Raw genomic sequence first — 17244 nt, forward strand, 5'->3', positions numbered from 1 at the left:
CCCAGCATTAAGCATTTCTTAAAGATTGCAAAAACCAGCAATGACGGTAAGGAGTTTACTACTATTCTGACAATAGTTTGTATTTAATGGGTTTTGAAGCACGCATGTGTCACTTGTAATTAAATGCAATTCCCAATTTAGATTGAAGACGACCAAATCTAAATTTGGAAATCTTCTCGTAAGAATTTTTCTTAGCTATGATCAATTAAAGGAAACAGTAATAATCATTATTTGAGTGGGATCAAACTTTTTTGAAAATTAATCTTTTTCTAGAGCCCAAAATGGGATTATTAATACTTCATTCATTTTATATTCTATTTCTTGTGTAACTATGAGCATGGTTAATGCTGGAATACCTTCATATTCCCATATTTCCAGAAACAAAAAGTAGGATCCGGCAAAAACGGTAATTTTACCGTGTTAATTTATCATTTAGAGCCGTTCCAGAATTTTTAGCCGTGTTTATAAAATTCAATACTTTTGAGGGGGGGGGGGCAAAATGGTAAAAAACAAACAATTCAAGTAAGCAAATCATTTAATCAAAAAAAGTTACTTTTTTTATGTTTTTACGAGTTTTACGACCATTAGTAAAATCGGGAGAAAAAATGATCCGATTATGATTTAATTGCCAAAATTGATGTTTGTCCAGGAACAGCGAGATAAGTAATAAAATGAGTAATTTAACGATTCAAGGGCAAGCTTTGAAGCTTTGGAACAGTCGGGTAGAGTGTATTTTCTTGGTACTTTACTGTTAAGGTCAAACTACATGATGCTCCAACCGAGGGGCTAATAACTGACCGTCACAGATCTCCCTTCCTTCGTGCCTCCGGCTGTGCCTCCGTGCCTCCAGCACACCTGAAACAGCGTGTTACTGGAAGCGAAGGAACACGGTTTTATCTTTGGCTTATGGAAAGCGTACGGCGCGTTTTTTACGACGCAAACTTTCTCCTCTTGAGAGGTTATCTTTACTTGGTCGTGTTGTTTACTGCGTTCGACATTGGAGATCCTGGGTCCTAAAAAGTGGACTATGCTTTGAACGAGAATTTTATTACCACTAACCTTTACCATTGCCTAGAGATAAATATGCATTCCCTAGTGCTTCTCATTCGTCGATTCAAACGGCTTGGGCTCGAACGTCTTTTCAAACTCTACGACATGAATAGCCAACCATGTGAAGATTTTTATAGTAAGATGTGGTCTCAAACCAGCACTTACAGTACTGTAATAAACTTTTCGTTCCTCCAACTTCTACATCGAATTTGTCGATATGAAAGTATAATAGATTTTGAAGCTCAATATTCTAATGAACAGTTGTCCTTGCCCAAGGCCAAGCGAGTTAGATCCATTGGTGTCGTGTCTGTCAGTTCCGATTTTTCTTTGCACGGGTATGATAAAATCAAGCTGGAGCTAGGGCGAGCACGTATTGAAAGCCAGTGAATAATGAAAGCCTTGATACCCGACGACGTACTTTCTGCTTTCGGTCACCAAGTACCGAATGTTCGTCTTTCTGTACTTCACGACAGTGACTCAGACGATGACTCAGAGGAAAATACTCTCTCCGATAAGCAGGAAAAGGCTTCCGCGACTGACACTGAATCTGGCTCGGAAAGTGACGGCATCTTCGGGCTCGGAAAGTGACGGCATCTTTGAAGATTTGCCAGTGATTGCTCACTTTGTGAAACACCAAGTTGAGAAAAATTGGGTTAGTGAGCCTGTGACGAACATGAAGAATTCTAGGTTTTGTCTTGTCAAGACTTCTGACGGCTCCATAACACCAATAAAAAGATCCACGCTGTTGTGGCTTTCTTTGTGGCTTCAGTTTTTATGTTTTTGTATTGTGGGATTATTTCTGTACTTGAGGAAATAGTTGGTAGCATATGGTGCGATACGGAAGTTATTTCAAAAGCGAATGCGTTGATTTCAGCAGCAACCAAATTTAGTTTTATATTCACGTTGGCTATGCTAGAGTTTGTTAGTGCCATAATGATCTCTGTCTCTAAGGCGCTGCAAGCCGAAGATTTAGACTTAGTTGAGTGCTGTCAGCACATTAAGCTATGTTCTGATACTTTACTGCAGTCAAAACAAAATGATTTGAAACAGTTTTTCAGAAAGCCTATGAACTTGCACAAGAGGTAAATGTGGCTCCGGCTGTTCCAAGGTCTATCCGCCGAACGTCCATCAACTAGAGTCCATCAAGGTTTTTTATCGCGAGTCATTGCTCGAACCTTACTTTGCTTCACTTATTGAAGAACTTGATCAAAGATTTTTGCGCCATCAGGAGGCATCTTTCAAAATCGGAAGGCTTTTGCCAGCTAAAAGCGAGTCAATAAATATTAATGAATTTGTGAATGCTTTTGCTGTTTACGAGGGATTTCACAGGGGTAGACGTGCGCTCAAATGTGAGTTAGTCCTTTGGAAATAGAAGTGGCTCGGAATGTTTGAGAAACCATCAACTGTTGCTTCGACTCTTGCGTCATGCAATGCAAGATTTTTCCCATGCATTCGAAGGCTTTTGACGATTTTTCAGACATTACCAGTGACTACCGCTTCTGCTGAGAGGAGCTTTAGCTGTCTTAAGCGATTAAAAACCTATCTGCGGAGCTCCACGGGCGAGGAGAGTCTGAACAGACTAGCTCACATGACCCTGAACCACGATATCCAGGTCGATGCTAACCAAATCTTTGATCGATTTGCAGCCAAAAAAGACCGGCGGCTATTACTGTGAGAGGTTAGGTCGTCTTTCGTTGCTCGTTTCTCTAAGTGCAGTTGATTCTATTTTTTAAATTTTAACTGTGCTTTATCCTCTGTAAACAATGTTAATATCAATACATTTCTTGCTTTCATGGCTGTTATAATAGGTAGACTGAGGCCCCACCCCTCCGAAACCAAATTCTGGGCAATTGCCTTTGATACAATATTATTTTTTATTTATTTGGTTCTCTAAAACAAGGGTCCCATAGGCAAATATAAGGAAAAATGCACTTCTTTATTTTATATTTTCTAAATTCTGCTGCTTCGTGGCAGTTCCAAAACAACTACTCACCCAAAATAGAAACTCTCACTGCTTCTAACTTTTTTTTTAATTCTGACTTTGTTTGCAAAATATTGTCATCCATTCTTAAACAAAAAAAGTCTACAACTAGAAATACTCATGACAAGTGTGTACTTTTAATTTCTTTACCTAGCTGTATATAAAAGAGGTTCTTATATAAAATTGAAAGTATATTTTATACAAATATATTACGTAAAATAAATGTAATTATTTATGTAAACATAATAAGTAAGTATAACATCATATAAATAGATTATTAAAAATAAAAATATATTTATAAGAAGTATATAAAGCCGTTTTTTTTTATATAAAATTAAATGCAATAGTTCAAGAAGCTGCGATAAAAATAAAAAATTAAAAAGATAAAAAGAAAGAAAAAAATGATTATAAATCTTATTTTGTATGTATTATCCAATATCCTTCAAAATGTCTCAGCACTAGAGCCCCTTTGGCATAACTTTTCAACACGTTTTCAATTATTTTGAGTTCACATTCCTTTTTTATAACTGAGAAATAGCAAGAATTTAACACCCATTTCAGAGTAGCTTAGAATATCAAAAGGGTATACGGTTAAGGCGCTTGAAGTCTAAGTTCTGAAACTCAAATTATCTAGTGTGTAATATTTAATATTTTTATATATATATATATATATATATATATATATATATATATATATATATATATATATATATATATATATATATATATATATATATATATATATATATATATATATATATATATATATATATATATATATATATATATATATATATATATATATATATATATATATATATATATATATATATATATATACACATATACATATATATATACATATATATATATATATATATATATATATATATATATATATATATATATATATATATATATATATATATATATATATATATATTTATATATATATATATATATATATATATATATATATATATATATATATATATATATATATATATATATATATATATATATATATACATATATATATATATTCTAGGGCCGAACACTGGGAGCAGAAAAAATCCTTTTAGGTGGCGAAGCGTGTGACTATGCCCTCAATGAAGCGGACTGGTCCCGTGGAATGCGGAATAAGAAATTTATTAGTGCCCCGGTTCTGAATAAGTGGTTGGTCATCTATCCACGAAACGTGGAGAGTGAAGTTAGAGAGTTTGTCTCTAGTAAGTACAAATTTATTCTTGAGGGGTGGACGGACTTTTGGTCTGGGATTTGATCCCGATTTAAAACGTGACATTTATTTGTGTTAACCATTGCGGTGACATTTATTTATGTTAAACATTTGTGTTGACATTTATTTGTGTTATAGAGGCATTTCTGCCGAGTGAAAATAATTAATAGTAATAAAAGAAAACGAATAGGTTTTGTTCAAAATTGAGAAAAATCTATTTTTATCAATATTAATGCTACATAAGTGCCCAGGGGGGAAAGGAGGTAAGCAGGATATCCCCTTGTCAATTTTGAAGGTTTGAAAGGGTGGTGGAACCTTTAGATCCGCATCGAATAAGCTTCCTCCCAAGTTTCCATGATTAGAGATACTACGCAGTGCTGCAAAAAATAACAAGCAGTTCTGTTGTCTTGTAGTAGATCTAGGTTATTGTAGTTATGCTGATCCTCCATGCTGCCTTGTTTTCTGAGCTTTTACATTTTTATTCTCTCCTCACCCTCAAACTACATTGTGAAATGTATACCAAAGGTGGTATCCAAAGGATATCAAAGGTGATGGATACCAAAGGTATCAATCCCAGACAAGGAACCTCGTTGTTGTTGTTTTTTTCTGTGAGAGGTATCAAATAAATAGTTAAGTACATTTAGGCCAATATTTTTTTTCAAAAGGTTTGTTGTTTTGGCCAACCTTGGGTTTGGGAGGAAACAACACTTTTAGTTCACTACAGTGACTATGTTTTGTATCAGTGTAGAAGTCATTAGCATTGATTAATTTTTCTAATAAGGATAATTGCGGAGGGACTAATTTAACCATGTCTCGTTAAATAAACTGGAGATGAAACGAAAAAAGAATGCTAATTCTGGCTTTACTGCATTATTATTTGGTATATATAAAAAAAAAAAAAATTCAAATACGGAACACTTAAATTCGAGTTTTTCAGTTTCTCCCAACTTCCTAGTTTGTTTGCTGTTTCCAGATTTATTCTGTTATTTTCCTAGCTATTTGATGTTTAATGAACGTTTCTCAACTGCAATGCAATGCCTTGAACATTGACTATTCCTCATGTTGAAAAAAATGTGGCCATGTGGCCTTGAGCGTGGTTTAATAAATTATCTTTCACATTTAATACCATCTTCTCTCCCAACCTCTACTGTGATCCCCTGAACATAGGATAGAAAGCCAATTTGTGGCCTGTGAGCGTGGTTTAATAAATTATCTTTCACATTTAATATCATCTTCTCTCCCAACCTCTGTTGTGATCCCTGGAACATAGGATAGAAAGCCAATTTGTGGCCTGTGAGCGTGGTTTAATAAATTATCTTTCACATTTAATACCATCTTCTCTCCCAACCTCTACTGTGATCCCCTGAACATAGGATAGAAAGCCAAGTTGTGGACTGTGAGCGTGGTTTAATAAATTATCTTTCACATTTAATATCATCTTCTCTCCCAACCTCTATTGTGATCCCTGGAACATAGGATAGAAAGCCAAAAAAGGCAAAGATCTTTGGGTCATTGCTGGCCCAAAGATGTCGAATCGCTGTTTCAGTTGCTGGAAGGTAGAAAACAAGGCACATTTTATTCTACCAAGTCAGAGGCCAAGTTCAAAAATTAGTCTTTTTAGACTCTGTATTAGATGGTGTTACAAGAACCACTGCAGAGGTTGAGAGAGAATGTTGTATTAAATGTATTAAATAGGACAGGAGAAAGTGGTTTTGGTTTTAACGTAATAGCACTAGTTTCTTACCGACAATGCCTTTATTGACGCTTGAAACAACTGCCAATTCGTAATCTGTGAAATTCGTTATTGAAAATATTTTGGAGCTCTGCATTTTTCATTTATTAGTTTTAACACCAGGGTCTTGTCATTCTTTTTAACCAAAACTAATGGTATTATTCTTTGAAAGCATTATTTATAGACGTTAAAAAAAGTATCATCATCATAAGCAATGTGCCTAATGCGGAATGATGTAGCTATTTATTGACTTTTTACCCGTACCCCAGCCATTTAAACATTTGCCTCTCAATTACTTGGACTCAATTACTTGCCTAGAGTCTCAGGTATGCTAACCAAGAATTTAAAATTGACATTAGACCGTTAGATTGCCTGTAATAAGAGGCAAACAAGGCACGCTTGCCTATGGTCTTAAGAGAAAGACAGAACCCAAGACAGATAGTCCAAGTGTTTGAGAGGCAAATGTTTAAATGGCTGGGGCACGGGTAAATGGCAGGAGTGTGCATGACTCTCTTATTGGACACATACTAGTTTGTTAGTTTTGTCTGCCTAGAGTCTCAGGCATGCTAACCAAGAATTTAAAATTGACCTTAGTTCCGCCTGTCTTGGGGCCTTTTTCGTAATAGCGTGGATGTGCCGTCTGTATGCCTCGCGGTCTTCTGCTAGATGAAAAGGTCAGAAAAACGGTGAAGTGTGTAAGTTTTCCTTCCACCTCCTTTGGGGGTGATCACGAAGGCACTAAGTCCAAAATCTTCATTTGACAGAGATAGTGTTCAAACTGATGTGCAATTTTAAGAAATGGTTGGTACGTAAACGAAGAAACAAAAAGAGGCAACAGGTAGGGCGAACCGTCAGAAATTTAAAGCACTAGTTTTTATTATTATTTATTTTATTGCTCATGCATATATTTTTTTTGTATTTTATAAACCCGAAGTCCGACCCAGGCATCAGATGGTATTGCCTGAAGGTTGCTGGCTTTATGCTATTCGATTGTGAAAAATTGTGCTGTAAAAAAAAAAAAAAAAAAAAAAAAATCGATTTGCCTTGGTGTAAGTGTTTAGTCTGTATCTGGTTTATTTTTGGCGCTGTTTCTCATCGCCAAAATCAACTTAATTTAATTTATAAAAATTCGGACTGGAAGTTATAAAAACAAAATTAGAAACAAGCGGTAAAAAAAGAAAAGAAGAATCACATTCTTATAACACGACGCTAAACTGTCTTCGCTTGTTTATTTCTAAGTCGAAATATATTTAGTCTAGTTATCAATATCTGGTCCATTTTTAGATCTATGATAAGGGTGTTGGGTTGAAATAAAAGGAGTGAAGGAGTAAGCAGTTTCGTACTTCAATCCCACCAGTTCCAACTGGACTTTTTGGGGCCGATCTTTTTTAGTACGAATTTCTTGTAACGCTTAGGCTTTTAAAAAATTCCGGCCACACTCAAGGCCTTCTCCAAGGGGGGAGTAGCGGTTCGAAACCATTAGTGTGTCCCATCATGCAGCATTAGTCAAATATTGACTTCGGTCTTTTTCTTTGAAGTTTGTCGGTTGAGCTTTCTTTCAAATGATTTTCCAGGGGCAGCATTCCTTGGGAGACCTCCAAATGTAGGGACAGTATTTTAAAAAAGCCTCTCTTCAAGTACTTAACTTGGTGTGTCTCCTCTAACAGGTGATCTGACCGTACCATGTTTTTGCGAGTTCGCCGTATTGGTGCTTACGATCAGCTGCATTGCACGTATTATCGTCGGAAAAATAGGATGCACGGTTAATAAAAATGATCCCCTATATTGTTGAATGCACCAGAAAAATTGTTGGTCCTAGGATGCTTCCCTGAGGAACTCCAGCCTTTACATTATATATACTACATATATTCGCTCCTTTAACGTATCCAAACAAATAAAATTCTTGCCATTTTTTCTTCTTTTTTTCGTTTCATATCTTGTTAACTTTTTATAAATTTCTACTCTCTTTAAAAATAGCTTTGTTTTGTTTTATGAATTGTTTTATGACTAAAAGCATTAACTATTTGCAGATATCTTGCGAGTAGGACCTGGAAATGGATTCCGAATTGGGGAACCCAAATTTTTCCCAATAAATGATGACCGTCCAGGATCTTTTATCAACGAGATAGGTCTACGTTCCCCGATGGGCCCAGATCTAATGATGTTCTGTATGCCAAGGCAAAAAGCGGATGTATACTCCGCTATTAAAAAGGTACGTTCTATACCGTTTTATGCCTTTAAACAATTGTGTATTTGTCAACATTATACAATCGCAATTTTGGATAAGGGCCTTAGCTGTACTATAGACAACATTCGATTACTTTGATTGCTAGATTTTTTGATTCGTGCTACATACAATGAAACTATCGACCAAATACAGTTTTTCAGCACTATTGATGTAGGACTTGGCGACTCCAATAGTGCTGAAATTTTTAGAGTTAAACGGAATAAAGCAACAAGGTAGATACAGGTACGATAAAATACCTCTTTTTGTGTAAGTTCATTTTCCTTAAATTTAGGAACTGTAAACTCAAGGAAATAAATTTGGACGTTGTCTTTTTTCAGGTGAGGATCCTTTTGAAGGATTAGCAAGACCATCTCAGCCTTTTTCTCGTTATATCCCTAGAAAGCAGGATTGAACCACATTTTTGTACAACTTGGTGTTCGAAATACGATAAGTAGGAAGAGTACTCAAAGCAATCCGTAGACAATTTCACTTCCTCCGTCTTCACTGTCAGGGCGGCCACGCTTTAGAATTATACTTGACCACTGTTTTCATTGTAGTTTCCAATATTCTAATTTTGGTGCAGACTAACACCTTGGGCCTTTTTAACATCATAACACCTCTTCTACTTTTAACATCACTGCACCCACTTTCTTTAATTATAATACTACCCAGGTAAGTGAAGCTGTCCAATTGATGTGTCCCCTAGTTACACGACATCTACTCTTCACCTTCCGATATCCCCAGTTTTCTCTCTCCTCTTTCTCTCCTCTCTCCGCTCTCCTCTCTCCTCTCTCTTTTCTCTCCTCTTTCCTCTCTCCTCTCTCTCTCTCCTCTCTCTCCTCTCTCTCTTCTCTCTCTCTCTCTCTCTCTGCCTCTCTCTGCCTCTCTCTCTCTCTCTCTGTGTGTGTCTCTCCCTTTCTCTCTCCTCTCTCTCTCTCTCTCTCTCTCTCTCTCTCTCCCTCTCCTCTCTCCTCTCTCCTCTCTCCTCTCTCCCTCTATCCTCTCTCCCCTCTCCCCTCTCTCTCTTCCTCTCTCTCTCTCTCTCTCTCTCTCTCTCTCTCTCTCTCTCTCTCTCTCTCTCTCTCTCTCTCTCTCTCTCTCTCTCTCTCTCTCTCTCTCTCTCTCTCTCTCGTGTGCTCTGTTATATCTAATCATTGATGATACATCATCGATTATTTGTTTTGGTACTGTGTTTTCAAAGTGAATGTTTGAAGTGTATAGTTATAAATTTGAGATGTATACTACAGATGTATACTCATATATGGTTATCTAGTAGATTCAACTCCAGCGTTCTTTTTTAGAAAACGCTTTTTTTCTTGAAAGAAAAAAATCTGAAGAAGGATTACAAATGGAAAATGCGCTAAATCGTTTCATTAATTAATTCAGTGAAAAGATTTCGTTTTCTTTTATTTTAAGAAAATCGCTTATTTGGAAATTACTCTGAAAATTATTTCTGGATCATAGAATTCAGACTGAATCCAGCTTTGAATTCAGAATTCATAGATGTCAGCGCTGGTTGCTGAACGAAATTGAAAATGGCGTATTTTAAATGTTTTCCTCTCTTATTGTAGGAGGTTTGTGTCTCCAAACCCTGCGCATCCCAGGTTGTTTGTGGAAAAGCATACAGAGTGAAAGGACTTAGTGTAGCTACTAAGGTGATGATTCAAATTTGCGCAAAGCTGGGAGGTGAGCCATGGGGTGTGCAAATACCGCTCAAAGACGCTATGGTTGTTGGCTTTGATTCATGGCACGATACTTCACAGAAGAAGGGTAAGTGTTCATTTATTTTTATAGATCGTGTTGAGCGGGGGGGGGGGTTGAGGGGGAAGCATAGCGCTAAAATATTCCCAGTTTGTTGGATTTTAGAGTTGGGGTGATGTTTTACGGAAAAAAGGATACGTAGTTATTTATAAACAGTTTAAAAAGGGGGAAGAGAGGAACCTACTTGTCAGTACTAGTCTAAGCGACTGAATCACGTTCTGATAATCACTCACCGAATGACCTGCCGCCAAATCTTTGCAAAAAAAAAAAAATTGCCACCAGTAAAACCAAGTCATGCCAGTTTTTCGGGTATTCTCTAACTTTGCCAAAGGGGTACGATTGTACCGTTTTTAGTTCAATTTAGAGGTCATAGTACAATGCGGTACATTTAGATTTTATACTAGACACAGTTTTCGGTTTAGTTGGGTTTGACTTGCTCCTTTCTGACTCGGATATCCGTTCACACTTAAGTTTATCGAAAATTTTCTTCTTTTTTGACAAATTTTTTACCTGCTGTTCAGATGGTTCGGACTAATATCTTGTGGTACAATTTTAGTCGGAAAACCGGTGCAGTTTATTTGAAAGCCTTGGCAACACTGCTAGATTTTCTTTCAAGGTTGTCGCTCATCCAGAAAAGAAGGTTTTGTAACGATGATTTTGAAAGGTTTTGAAAGAGTTTTGAAAGATTGATTAGACGGTTATTTTCAGCCAAGATTTTTTTTTATCCCAAAGAAAACTATATTACAACCTCCCAATTTCAAACTCGCTTAACCATTTCATGTTGGTACTTTTATCTTTTCGTCTTTCCTTTTGCAATTAAATAAAAAAAACAAGTTTTTTAAACTGAAAGTAAGGAGCAACATTAAAAGTTAAAATGAACAGAAATTAATCCGTATACGAAAGGGACTGTCCCCTCCTCAACGCCTCGCTCTTTACGCTAAAGTTTTTTTTTGTTTTAAAAAATAAAGTTGTGTGACAGAGTCAAACTTTATCGTAAAGAGCGAGGCGTGGAGGAGAGGACAGTCTCTTTCATATACGGACTACTTTATTTTCGTTTTAAGTTTTAATGTCGCTCCTTACTTTCAGTTTAAAAATAATTGTTTTTTTTATTTAATTTTTGAACGTTTTTGAATAAATGCAGGTTTTGATCTTGGCTCACCGTACATGAATAATTAAAACAAAATTTTCATATTAATTTACTTTTATTTAGTTAAATGGCTTTCTCGAAATTTGTTAAAAATGACCGCTTAATCACAAAGGCCGTTAATTAGAATAAATAGCTCTTATGAAAGTACTAAAAAATCTTTGGCTTAAAGAGCGAGGTATCGACTACGGGGTGAACCCAGTCATATATGTAATATTTTCTGTTCGTTTCAAGTTTTGATGTTGCTGCTATTGCAGTTGAAATACTTGTTTTTTTTATATTAAATTTCTGATCTTTTTTTAAATAATGCTGGGAAGTCCGGCGTCCCCTTCATAGCAATGTCCCTTCCCCCATGAAAACTTCCTTCATGGAAATATCCTCCCACATTATAAACTACAATTATTGGCTATTTTCAGGTAGTCAGAGTAATAAGAAATAAGGTTTACAGACCCAAAATTAGGTCAGCACGTAAAAAAAGGTGAGCAAAAGATTTGGACACTTTTCATCCGAATACGCAAAAATGTTCCTCATAAAATGTAGAGTGCTAAAACAAGGTTCAAATGAAACTGTAAATACAAAGAAAAAAAAATACCCTTCAAATTCACTTTTGTTCATATTTGCTTGTGCGTCAACCTCTTGTTTTAGTTCTTCATAAAATGATTTCTGGCCACCGCCTTCGGTTTCATCATATTCAGCATCAAAACGTTCTTTTAATTTCATCTTTTCTCGATAGTTTTCCTAAGGCAAGGTTTCCCTGCAGTGGTTTCCCTAAGGATTAATATATTAATCACTCATAAGGACTTCACCAAATTGGAACAATCGTAATGAGTATGAATCCCCCTTTTATCTCTGGATTGGAACTCGTGTTGACAATCATAATTTTAAGCATCAACTCCTCAGAGTACAAACAATAAACTACATACGTATTTTTTTACAGTATTTGAATAACAATGATAAGTAAAGAGATTTTAAAAATGGAAAGAAAAAATTATAAGAAGAATAAAATGAATATTTTATTGGGGGGGGGGGGGTGTTTTTAAACGGAGAATTCCTGTGCCAAGCATAGCAAACAGGGCTTTATCACTGCGTTTACAATATTTAAACTTTAGTTTTGGGGGGTTTAAGAAGCAAAAAAAGGTACCTGCCGCCAAATCTGCAAAAAAAAAATTGCCACCAGTAAAACCAAGTCATGCCAGTTTTTCGGGTATTTTCTAACTTTGCCAAAGGGGTACGATTGTACCGTTTTTAGTTCAATTTAGAGGTCATAGTAAAATGCGGTACATTTAGATTTTTTTTTGTACTAGACACAGTTTTCGGTTTATTTGGGTTTGACTTGCTCCTTTCTGACTCGGATATCCGTTCACACTTAAGTTTATCGAAAATTTTCTTCTTTTTTGACAAATTTTTTACCTGCTGTTCAGATGGTTCGGACTAATATCTTGTGGTACAATTTTAGTCGGAAAACCGGTGCAGTTTATTTGAAAGCCTTGGCAACACTGGTGGACTTTCTTTCAAGGTTGTCGCTCATCCAGAAAAGAAGGTTTTGTAACGATTGTAACGTCAAGGACTCTGACTTTTTGGCTAGTCTAAATATACACCCTAATGGCACTAGATAAAAATCAGAATCAATTCACCACTGACAGCTCAGTCCCCTTCCTTCATATTAAAAATGTTAGGTGTTTTTTTTTTCTAATAAAATCACAGATTACGTATACACTTGTCCTCTTGTGATGACGAAATATTGAAGGTTTTTTTTAAATGCTTTTGCATATTTTACAACGTATGGAAAAAAAGTGATAAAAATGATCATGCCAATAGCAAAACTATGCAAAAATCTCCAGACTATTTTGTTGTTACTAAATTATTTAAAAAACAAAACAAAATTGAATGCAAATATTCTATAATTATTAGTATTGTATGCGAATAGTGTGCAAATATAATACATGACATTTAAACTGATGTTGCATGAAATGTTGCATGAATACTTTCCTTTCTAGAATCCATGGTAGTGTCTCAACAATTTTTTTTCTATTCAATAAAAAAAATTCATCGAATAGTTTTACAAAGCAAAATAAAGAATCGTAGGAGCACCCAAAATGAGACTAATTAATATTATTAATAAATTTTAGTCTTACTACTTAATTTTTAAAAATCTAAATGAACAGAAATTGCAATGAATGAGTAAATGGCCCCTAAACGAATAAAAATTGGAATAAATAACCAAATGAAACGTAAAGATAACTAAAACTGTTATGGATGAATTAAAATGAACAGAAATTAACTGAATAGTTGAGTTGAACAGAAATTGCCACAGTAGGGCTACCTGATCATGTTTGTACCTTTTTCCGGAAGAACCAACAATTTTTCCTGTTTTTCTTGTGAATTAGGGTCCTCTTGGCCCTAAATATAGATGTTATAAATTTTGAGCTGTTAAGACAAAAAGGGTTTGGTTCTTCTAGGGTGTGTTTTTGAACTGGAGTGTAACCCCTAGCTGAACTTATGACTAAAGGTTTTAAACTGACTAGGCATGGTGGGGCTTGTGACCTACGTATTTCTGGGCCCCATCTAAACTCTTCTAGACAAAACGGATAGTTTTCTGTAGTCCAAGCAACAATCCTTAGAAGTTTCATGCTAGTTGGAAAAGAATTTAGACTGCTATTTCCAGGCCAATAATTCAAGTGCCCCATTTCAGGTAAAACTGTTTCAGCTGATTTTGTTTTGAAATTTTCTCTTTCAGTTCTCTCTTTTTCAATTATGTCTGAATTAGAGTACCGCTGACTTAAAAAATTTTAATTTTACACTTTAAGTAATATAATTTTGGGGGTTTCTTTTTGTGTTCCTTTTTCTGATGGCTAATACCCCCAGACAATTTTTTTCTTTTTTTACACTACATTGCTCATGTCTCGAGGACTTAGGGCTGGATTTGACCAGTTCGCAATAATCTCTTTAGCTCATTTCCCAGCCTTTTACACCCTTCCCCTCCCAGCAAAATATGTTATTCTATTGGCCCTGAGAATAATCCCTGAAAGTTGCGATTCAGTTGGAAATCCAAGGTTAAAAGAAAACCATACATTTTTTACATGAAACGTATCTGTAAACAATTTGATATATGCATAATTTACGGCCTTTGTCCGAGGGGCTGTTGGGGTCAACCCCCCCCCCCCCGCGAGGTATATTTATTTGACGGTTCGACTTTTCTGAGAAAACATGCCATGGAAAAATTGACCGGATGTCTTGTATCGTGATGAGGGGGGGGGGACGGTACCAATGAGAGCGTGAGAGGGGGTTTCAAACTTTAAATTATGATTAGATTCCCCAGTTGATAATATTTTATTGTAAAAAATATAACATTCGAAAGAATTTGTGAATCTGTTGGGATCTGTATCCAGAGTATTTTTTTTTAGCTCTAATGCGAAAGGTTTTTGTACATCGACAAAATTTCTCAAACTTATGCAAATATATATGTAACCATGAGAGTAAGAGTCTCATACTAGTATTTTCTTTATTTTTGTATATATCATCGGTGGGGGGGGGTGGATACTTTTTGGAGTAGCGAATATTATATCTGTGCCGTACTAGCTAAGCGGTTGGCGCGCTAGACCTGAAATAATTGTGTCCGTGAGAGCTGTGGTTCGAATTCTGGTGTTGCTCATTATTTGGATTGGAACTGGGGACAGTGGTGCGACTCAGTAAGCTCAACTAGAGTCGACCCACCTCCAAACGGGTACCTGAAAAAATCTGGGGGGGGGACACGGAAATGTCAGATGATTTGTCCTCAGCTACCTATTGCACTCCATATTGAAGACTGAGAATCAGGAAAGCAGCATCTGCATTATGCGATAGTTTATCAGCATGTGATTTATATATATATATATATATATATATATATATATATATATATATATATATATTATATTCGGAAAGAGAATTCCGGTAATCCAAAAGCCGTAAGAAAGTGGAGTGACACAAGTCTATTTGGAGGCATAAGGAAGCTGAGAGAGACGGTCAAAACCGAGCCAAGAAACCCGAGAGGCTGATATTTTGGGTAGTAATTGTATTATAGGCTATTTTTCATTTCAGCTGTAGGTGGATTCGTTGCATCTATGAATCAAAGTTTTACAAGTTATTATAGCACGGCCGTATTTCATACACGTGATGAAGAAATAGCGACCTGCATGGAAGCATGCTTTGTGAAAGCACTGAGAGCTTATCAGGTAACTTGTATATCTTCTCGCATTTTATTAGTATTATGAAGGAAGTGATGACTGGGGATTCACTTTGTCGGATTTATAGTTGATTTGAAGTTTAAGATGGTGATAGTATAAAAAGTATAAGGATCTTCCAAACCGAAAAGTAAAAAAGTAAGAGAAAGCAAAAAACAAGAAAAATTTCAACCAAAGTATTAAACTGGGCCGGTTTTCGTCGGTCTTTTTTTTATTTCTTGTTCACTTTATTATTTTTGTCTCCTTAATCTGCTAATCTAAAAGTACGGTAGTTTTCAGCTTAAAAGACGATATCAATAAACCCAATTGTGGGTGATAATTGCTTATTCAGAGTCAAGTCCTGTCCTTAATCCAGAACGGGTTTTAGTGGTAATTTTGAAAAGTTAAAGTGTCGTATTCACTCCTCTCTTTCTAAGTTTTATTAAAGAACGATAAGGATTCGAACTGCAGCAAATTCTTATCATACCATAACTTGGTTAGACAGGGAAGGAAACATTCCGTAGTTAAACAAGAAAGGTTAGCTCTTACCGATACTATTACGAGATTGATTATTACTATTAGAAAGGCTGTTACTCTTTAGTTTACTAAGAAAAAGCTTCATTCCTTTATAGATGTAGAAAGTGAGAAATTAATTAATGCCAGTTTCTTAATAAAACATGCCTTACGTCTCTTTACTAATTTCCCGAAGGTAGTAGTAAGCCTAAATGGTTGTTTTTGAGGTAGTTCAGTTTAGTAGACCATTTTTATGAATTAAGTCGCAGTTGTCACCTAAGTTACATCTAGGACTTCGTATAAGAACTATGGAGGGTTTTTAGTTTTTCACAGGGAACCAGGTAATATGTTTCAGAAAATTCCAATGAACCTCAAAATTCCCTTTAGACATTTTGTATCCTACTCCCCCGGAAGCCTTTTTAATGTAACACTTGTTTAGTTATTTTGCTTAGCCTATGGTTGCAAAGAATAAAAAAAAGGCAAAGTCAGATTGTTTGAATTCTTATATCCCTTTTTAAAAAGCAAAAAACCGTTCATCCTAAGCCAAAGAGAAAAGTTAGGTAAAGGGGTAAAAAAGGAAAAAAAAATAACCCAAAACAAAAGAAGAGACAAAATTAAGGTTGTTACTTTATTGAGGAATAAGGTTGGTTGACGCGTTGGCATGTATGACGTCCGTTTTTTCATCACGTTGTTCCCGAGAGAATTTTTCGATTATCTTTTTTGGGATACTTCTGCTCATAGGTTCAGGTTCCATCATTGTGGGTAGATTTGAATTCATGTTCCGAGTATTTATCAATGAATAGATTCGAGTTCCATTGGGCTCCGTCATAGGCGTACGTAGCTTCTTCTCTAGGGGCAGCCGATTCTGTGATGAAGGGCGGGGGGCTGAAGTTATATTGGCAGTTCACAAAACCTTACATTGCCAGCAAGTTCTATCACACCTATGAAATCTTTATTAATAAGTAATCACCAAAAATCATCAATAATCTTCAGCATTAATCAATCTCCTTTGACTACAGCTAAATCTTTCCAAGACATTACGGATAATTGCTTCTTGTTTGACTCTTATTTTGTCATTCTAGCTGTTTATTCTAAGCTTTTTCAACCATCTACCTTTTATCAACTGCTTTTTTAGCCATTTGCCCTTTTTCAACTGCTTTTTCAACCATCGGCTTTTTCAGCCATATCTAGTGTAAATTTAAAGTTCTATGGGGGAGGGTAGCTCACCCCCCTTCCGTACGCCCGTGGGCTCTGTTATTCTTACGCCTAAAAGTCGTATCTAATATTTTCACTCTAGAGATATCATTGCCGGAATTCGTTAGATAGTTTCTTCTTTAAGGCAGGATTCCTAGGCTGTTTTCAAATGAAGGATGAGCAGTGCAGCGTAAATTAAAAGA

The 17244-nt window shown here is 35.7% G+C and overlaps 1 protein-coding gene across 1 annotated transcript in view; it reads left to right on the forward strand.

Annotated features, from left to right (window-relative positions):
* Nucleotides 1-17244, forward strand: part of LOC148949183 (piwi-like protein Siwi) — a 68024-nt gene that overhangs the window by 38628 nt on the left and 12152 nt on the right. The window contains exons 8-11 of the mRNA XM_089093228.1: nucleotides 4080-4260; nucleotides 8031-8212; nucleotides 9799-9997; nucleotides 15213-15346. Of these exons, the coding sequence (XP_088949354.1) occupies nucleotides 4080-4260; nucleotides 8031-8212; nucleotides 9799-9997; nucleotides 15213-15346 (696 nt within the window). The remainder of the gene's footprint in view (nucleotides 1-4079; nucleotides 4261-8030; nucleotides 8213-9798; nucleotides 9998-15212; nucleotides 15347-17244) is intronic.

The sequence above is a fragment of the Artemia sp. Qi Xiang Cuo genome, chromosome 8 (assembly GCF_049724085.1).
Source record: "Artemia sp. Qi Xiang Cuo chromosome 8, ASM4972408v1, whole genome shotgun sequence".
Lineage (NCBI taxonomy): Eukaryota > Metazoa > Arthropoda > Branchiopoda > Anostraca > Artemiidae > Artemia > Artemia sp. Qi Xiang Cuo.